Here is an 8172-nt window from a genome sequence, read left to right on the forward strand (position 1 = left end):
AAAAAGCTCTAACTTAAGGAAATTGTTGAAATTACAGATTATCAACCCATTGAATCCAAATCTCTAAGGCAAGGGCCCAGGCATCTATATTTTTGACAAGCTCCTTAGGACATTTTGACATGCAGCCACGTTTGGTAACCAGTACTCTGAGGTCCCCTGAAACATGAGACTTAGTTGTTCTGGGCTGAGATCCATTTGCTGGCTTCTGAAGGCACCTGAGAGCTAGACCTGTGTCAATTCTGGTTGATTGATGGTGGCTGCAGGTTACTGCTGAGCTGTGTCCTAGGTCAGTGGGACACACTTTATAATCGATTAGTGATGTCTGCCATGGGTGCTAGGGTTAGTGTCACTACATGGGTTATTTTTAGCCTGGGGAAATATCTGTCCATTGACCATTTTTTCATGTGTTTTTCATTTCTAGTTAAAAACTTCTTCAGAGTAAGTTTCAAAAATGGATCCCAAAGTCAGACCCACTCACTACAAGCCAATGACACCTTCAATAAACAGCAGTGGCTCAACTGTATTCGTCAAGCCAAAGAAACAGTCCTGTGCGCTGTTGGACAGGCTGGAGTTCTTGACTCTGACAGACCGTTCCTGAATCCTGCTACCGGGAGCAGGGAGCTACAGGGAGAAACAAAACTTGAGCAGATGGACCAATCAGACAGTGAATCAGACTGTAGTATGGACACAAGTGAGGTCAGTCTCGACTGTGAGCACATGGAACAGACAGACTCTTCCTATGGGAACAGCAGGCACGTGGAAAGCAGCGTCTGACAGAAGCATGCACTTCCTGGAAGTAGCCCTATGTCTTATCCTGTACAGTGTTTGCATTCCACACATGGAACAGTTTGGAAAAGCACTTTTTAATACTTTTGTGACCATGTTGACGCAGTCTCTTGTATCTGTACCTTTGTCCCTAGTACTGTAACTGCCAATCTGTCTGTGTAAGCTGGAATCGGTGGCAACTGTTATCCTATGTTGTATTTCACAAGTGTCTGGATGGATGGAGAGGTACTTGAACAAGTTTTTTTTTTCAAATGTCCTGCTGGATTTTATAAAATAGAAAAAAAAAATCTCTGAACTACTGTTTCATGTAGATTGCTTAAAGAGTCCTTCCATGTTTCTAGTTCTTTGACATGGAAGCTGAAGACACAGAATTTAAAGAGCCTTGCAAACGTCATGAGGAAATCATTCGTGTATCGTGATGGCATTTGAAAGAAAACTGGGAAAGATAAATCCTTGCAACAAACTTAGTTCGATGTTATCTAATCAGAAAGCACGTAAACATCCCTAGAGATTCTTGAGGCCTAATTTTGCAAAAGAAGAAGCACTCTCTTGACCTTGCAATGTCATCCAGCATAAATTTGATGCAATAATCTATTAAGACATACAATAAGAGTCTTACCTTAAAAGGACCAGCACAAAAGCAGCTGTCAGCTCTGAATCTTGAACTGAAATGTGCATTGCACCAGGGGGGCTCTGTCATAGTTGTTGGCTTGTCTCAGAGAGCCATTTCTTGCCTAAAACATGAGAATAGAATTCAAAGGACCTGGAAAACCCTGACAGGATAACAAGAAAGCCCATCTGCATTTTGTTTCATCTGCTTATGTCTACTCATATTTTAGAACATGAATAGAGAGATGAGGAAAAGAGACTGAAACTGAGTCAGTGACTGTTTACAGAAACATGCGAAAAGAATTTGGAAGAAGTATTTCCTTGTGACCTGATGTGAGAAACATTAAAAGAGAAAAGCAAGGGCCAGTGCCCTTCTGGAAAAAGCCAGGGCTTTGGGTTGTCCTGCTCTACTTTTGGGTCCTGAGTTTGCTGTCTCCGGCTCTGTGCTGCGATCAGAATCATAATTACATTCTTCAGAGGCCAACTTAATTAACTGTATGACTAATTAGGATCAGTTAGCCAAACTAGTAACCTCTTTGTCCAGCCCTGATTTACAGTGCAGGGTGGGTAACAGATCTTTAAAAAAGTTAACTGAATACACAGAAAAGCTACCTGTGAGTGTAAATATTAAGAATGACCTGTGCAAAATTATACCCACACCAGCACTAGTAGTAATGATTCTAAATTATTGCCAAAACAAGTTTTTTTAATCTTCTGTGTCTTTCAAGTTTACAGAAAGGAAAGCAGTACATACTATGCTGTCATTTTACTATGTACATCTATCACGTGCATTCAGAGAAGCTGTGTGACAAGATTTATCAATATAAACACAAGGTATATTACTTATTTTTCAAAAACAAAAAAAATACTGTGGTCAATTTTACCCTGTAAACATATTTCTGTATTTATAGATTTTAAACATGGTGATTTTTTTTCTATTTCAAGTTTATTTAAAACTGCTTGTTTCTCAAGTTCTTAATTGATTTAGCGAGTGAATGAACCTGCTGCAGAGAGAAGCAGAGAAAAGTTATTCGATGATGGAGAAAAGAATGAATCATTCTTTGCAGGAGACATTGGCCACTTTAGCCAGTGTGTTGAGAAAAAGGGTCTGTCAAGTGCTGGCCTATTGGAAGAAAGTCAATGAATGTTTTGATGAAATGAATGTTTTTGTATAATGGCCTTAAACTTTTCTGAAAGCATTTCAAATAAATGACATTAAAATGTTGTCCTCTTTGTGTCCAGTATATGCCCTACAAATGTCAAATTTCAACCATCTTTCTGGGAGGTTCTTTGCAAAATTTTTGCTTGTGCTCAAATACAAACTTAGGACATTTATTCATTTCCATAACTATATCATGAATCTATACTATGTGTCAAGTGATGTCATAATTGTTACAGAAAAGTGTTAGGTCTCACTGCTAGTACAGGTGACTGTTGATAAACTTGACACTAAATAATACAAGGCAAATTTCACTTTGAAATTCTTACAGGATTCTCAGTCCACATTTTCTTTAAATAAAATAGTAAGTTTTATTCCCCCAAAGAGTAGTTTTAAGATGAAAAGGCTAAATAGTTTTAAGCTACTGGTAGCCAATTCTCAGTAGCATGTTAGCCCAATAAGGCTGGTAGTTTTATCTTTATATTAAGCTCTCACCATTTTCTTTAACATACTGTTAATTCCAAGCTCAGTCAAGGTATTCAGATAAATAAATGTAAGTCCAATTTTTTTCCCAGATGAGAACTCAACACTTCCTTGTTCTTAACGTCTTTCTCCTCCTTCCTTTTCATCCTCTGTCCTTCTTCACTGCCCCTTTGGATATGCCTTCCACTTCATTCCCGTGGTTGTACTGACTTTGATACTAGACAGTGTATCTGTACTAGGATATTAGAAAATATTTGTACTGACATTTGTGGGTTAGTACAAATGACTGAGGGCTCAATGATTTTCTTCAGCCTACTTTCAAGATGTTATTTAACACACAACTAAATGTAAGCCTCCCAGTCTAAATGAAAAGTCATAAGCAAGGAAAAGAGTCATAACTAGCAATTTTGTGCAAAATTAGAGTGTGGTTCCAGCTTCTGGGTTGTGGTCACCACCACCGACTGCTTTTGTTTCTATTCCTAGCACAGTTTGCAGCAGCTAAGACTGCAGAACTCTTCAATAACTACCATCCTGTTTCAACAGTCGCTCTGTGCTTACAGAAATCTGCAACCCACTGTCTTGGTGAACAAGCCGTTCAACTTTATTTATATTTTGTCCATGTCCAACTTCTACTAATTCTCAAGAGCCCGAGGACTCTTCGGAAGATTTGATAATGTCTGGCCACACAATTTGACTTGGGGATTTTTCCTGCTCTTGGCTCCCCTCAGCATTGTAGAAGAAGGCCACTGAACACCCTCTCTCATTGATACCATTTTTTTCACTTAATTCATTCTATCTTATATATTGACAGAATTGTAGAATTACAGTATTAGAAGGGAATTTCAATAAGGTGACTCAAACCCAAACCCACTAGGAGGAATCTGAAGTTGACGAAGATTTAAAACCTTGCCCGTATGAACATACAACGAGAAAAGACAACTGTATTCAATGCACCTAAAGGGTACTTACGTAAACAAGTTTGCGAAACAATCATGGATCTTTGTGTCACGTCTCCTTCCTCCAGGCTTGGTTGGCCCATCAGTCAGCTACATAGATCTACTCAGACAAGCAGTTCATTAATTGATCCGGAGGACATACAATATCATATTAGTTTCTGGAGTACAACATAGTGATTCAACGTTTATATTATATGGCAACTATAATTAAAACAAAACAAAAAGCAAGACAAGAAATTGATCACAATTACCAAAGCAGAATTTTTTTCTTGCATAGAAACAAAAATAAGTTTGGAAACAGCTTCAAAAAAAATTGACCTGGTGGAATAGAAAGGAATTAGAAATATGCTCTTTATCTTTGAGAGCTGATCATCTAGTTCAGGGAACTGGCCATGCATTCTAAATAACTTGTCCACTTATACCTATTCACACACAAACACACCTAAATGTTAATGAACTGTGTCATCTCACCTGTGAAGGTTTGAAAAATGTCATGCTAGGTTTCCTAGTCAGTGTATCTATTCATCCCATGTCTGTGAAATGGGGATACTGTAAACCCTCAGACTGTTAAAAAAAGTCATATAGTGCATGTGAAGTCACTTTGAAAACATTAAGAGCTAATAATTTTCATTGTTTTTTAATAATCACTTTTAAATTTGCAGATGTGTTATGAAACTTCTCAAAAGTATATGGCTTGGCCTGAGTCTTTTTCATTATTGTGTTGCATACTTGGAGCAGGGTGGGGGGGCAGCAGTGGGTGGGCAGCTTCTCAGTTCAAAGAATCTGGAATATTTTGTTGTATTTTTTTTTTTGGTATTTTCCTTCCCACAATTTTCTGTTTTCTCTTTCAGGAACTCTAGAGAGATGTTGAACTCCTGGATTTGGACTGTTATCTCTGGGACTGATTTTCAAATATTCTTATCTCTTTATTCCTATTTTTCATTTTCATGTATTTTATTCTGTCTTGGGGAGATTTCCTCACCTTCTAACCCTTCTATTAATTTGTGAAGAGGATTGGCTTTCGATTTTTATTACTAAAAGATTTTTTCTTTTTCTATCATTGTTTCTATTCTTAAAGCATCACTGTTCCTTCTTTTAACAAAAGATTTTTATTAAAAAATATAGTGAACGTACAACATTATATCACTTTCCGGTATACACCATAATTGTTCAACATTTATATACCTGAAGAGGTCATCACCATAAGTCCAGCAACCATCTGACTCCATACCATGCTATCACAATATTATTGACTATATTCTCCATGCTGTACATTACATCCCCATGACTTACTTGTTTTATACCTGGAAATTTGACCCTTATTTCCCCTTTACCCCCTTTTTAAATTTTTCGATTACAGTTAACATTCAATATTATTTTATATTAATTTCAGGTATACAGCATTGTCATTAGACATTTACATAATTTAAGAAGTGATCCCCCTGACTTGTCTAGTACCCACCTGGCACTACACATAGTTATTACCATATTATTGACTATATTCTCTATGCTTTATTTTACATCCTCATGACTATGTTCTGGCTACCAATTTGTACTTCTTAATCCCTTCACCTTTATCACTCTGTCCCCCAACTTCCCTCCCATCTATCACCCCAATAAATCTAGTACCCATCTGCCATCATACATAGTTATTACAATATTATTGACTATATTCCTTATGCTACATCCTATATCCCCACAACTACTGTGTAACAATCAATTTGTACTTCTTAATCTCTTCCCATTTTTCACCCACCCGCTCACCTCCCTCCCAATCTGGCAACCATCAAAATGTTCTCTTTATCTGTGAATGTGTTTCCATTTTGTTTGTTTTGTTCTTTAGATTCTACATATAAATGAAATCACATTGCATTTGTCTTTCTCTGCCTGACACTCCACTCAGTGTAATACCTTCCAGGTCCATTCATGGCGCCACAGATGGTGAGAACCCATTCCCTTCCCTGGCCGAGCAATATTCCATTGTATATATGTACCACCCACTCTTTATCCATTCATCTGTCGACGGACACCTAGGTTGCCTCCACATCTTGGCCATTGTAAACAATGCTGCAATGGACATATTGATGCACATGTCCCCTTGAAGTAGCATTTTGGGTTTCTTCGAAATAACCAGAAGTGGGATTAGTGGGTCTTTTCTTTGTCTCTTGTTATATCCTTTGTTTTAAAGACTATTTTGTCTGTGATAATTATTGCTGCCCAGCTTTTTTTTCCATTTCCATTTTCATGAAATAACTTTTCCCATCCCTTTACTTTTAGTCTGTATGAGTCTTTCAATCTGAAGTGAGTCTGTTGTAGGCAGCATATGTAAGGGTCTTGTTTTCTTATCCATTCAGCCACCCTGTTTTTCATGGGAGCATTTAATCCATTTACATTTAAAGTAATTGTTGATAATTATACAGTTATTTCCATTTTATTAATTAATATTTTTGATTTTTTCCCCCACCTTAAGTCCCTCCAACATTCCTTGTAATACTGGTTTGGTGGTGATGAACTCCTTTAGCTTTTTCTTGTCTGGGATGCTCTTTGTATGTCCTTCTATTTTAAATGATAGCTTTGCGGGGTAGAGTAATCTTGGTTGTATTGTAGGTCCTTGCTTTTTAATCACTGCATATTTCCTGTCAGTCCCTTCTGGCCTGCAAAGTTTCTGCTGAGAAATCAATTGACAGGTTTATGGGAGCTCCCTTGTATGTAACTAACTGCTTTTCTCTCACTGCTTTTAAGATTCTTTGTATTTAACCTCTGGCATTTTACTAAGATGTGTCTTGGTGTAGGCCTCTTTGGGTTCATCTTGTTTGGGACTCTGTGTTTTCTGGGCTTGTATGTCTATTTCCTTCCTTAGGTTAGAGGAGTTTTCTGTCATATTTTCTTCAAATGGGTTTTCAATTCCTTGCTTTCCATCTCTTCTCCTTCTGGTACCCCTATGATGCAAATATTGGTATGCTTGATGTTGTCCCAGAAGACCCTTAAATGATCCTCAATTTTTTGGATTTTTTTTTTCTGTTCTGATTGGGTATTTTCTGCTAGTTTATCTTCCAAATTGCTGATTTGATGCTCTGCTTCATCTAATCTACTATTGATTCCCTCTAATGTATTCTTTATTTCAGTTATTGTATTCTCTGTTACTGACTGGTTCTTTTTTATGTTTTTTATCTCTATGTTTCCTATCTCTTTGTTGAAGTTCTCACTGAGATCATTGAACATCCTTATAACCAGTGTTTTGAACTCTGCATCTGGTAGACTGCTTTTCTACATTTTGTTTAGTTCTTTTTCTGGAGCTTTGCTTTGATCTTTCATTTGGGACATGTTTCTTTGTCTCCCCATTTTGCCTGCCTCCCTGTGTTTGTTTCTATGTATTAGAACTGCTATGTCTCTCAGTCTTAGTAAAGTGGCCTTATATAGTAGGTGTCCTGAGGTGCCCAGTGGTGCAATCTTACTTGTCACCTGAGCTGGGTGTTCCAGGTGTGTCCCTTGTGTGTGTTGTGTGTGCCCTGCTGTTGTAGTTGAGCCTTGACTGCTGTTTGTATGTCAATAGAAGGGATTGACACTTAGGCTCATTGGTTGTGAGCACTGGCCATGACTATGGTGAAGGAGCATGTGCAGGGGCTGACCCTACAAAGAAGGATTCATATTAGCAGAGCTCTGGTGCCTCCCCAGGCTGTGCTTTAGGTGTGTCATCTATGGATGTAGCTTGGTGGTGCTCTGGAGTTGGTCTAAAGCTGGCCAGTGGGCGTGTTGACCCTGGGGCCTTCTGGGAGGGACTCTGCTACAGGCCAAGTTCAGCCTCCACCTATGCCTGGTGCAGGGCTACCTAGCATGAGCCACAAAGCAATCTGCAGCTGTCTTCCACCCATGCTGGGTTTTGAGGTGCCCGGGAGAGGCTAAACTGCAACCTGAGGGTAGCTGCCACTCGTGCTGGGCTTGGGACTGCTTACCAAGAGGTATGGGGCATACTGAACAAGATGCTGCTTGTTTGGGCTTTGTGAACCCTTGAGAGATTTTAGGAAAGTCCACAGCATAAGCCAAGACAGGATATTTGTACAGAAAAGTTATTGGAAGTGGCTTGTGTGGGCCCACAAGTTGGGTGGGGTAGAGTCTCAGGGAATCACCAAGACTGGGTTACAGTGTTCGCCAGGTTGATGTAGACTCAGATATGGCTGC

General features: G+C 38.7%; 1 protein-coding gene across 2 annotated transcripts in view; it reads left to right on the forward strand.

The window, feature by feature from the left end:
* ARHGEF3 (Rho guanine nucleotide exchange factor 3) overlaps window positions 1-2623 on the forward strand; it is a 61669-nt gene extending 59046 nt beyond the window's left edge. For both annotated transcript variants that reach the window (XM_081072948.1, XM_081072949.1), the window contains exon 10: window positions 422-2623. In XM_081072948.1, coding sequence (XP_080929074.1) covers window positions 422-774 — 353 coding nt within the window. In that variant the 3' untranslated portion in view covers window positions 775-2623. The remainder of the gene's footprint in view (window positions 1-421) is intronic.
* The last annotated feature ends 5549 nt before the right edge of the window (window positions 2624-8172 follow it).

Source organism: Rhinolophus hipposideros, assembly GCF_964194185.1.
Source record: "Rhinolophus hipposideros genome assembly, chromosome: 14".
Classification (NCBI taxonomy): Eukaryota; Metazoa; Chordata; class Mammalia; order Chiroptera; family Rhinolophidae; genus Rhinolophus; species Rhinolophus hipposideros.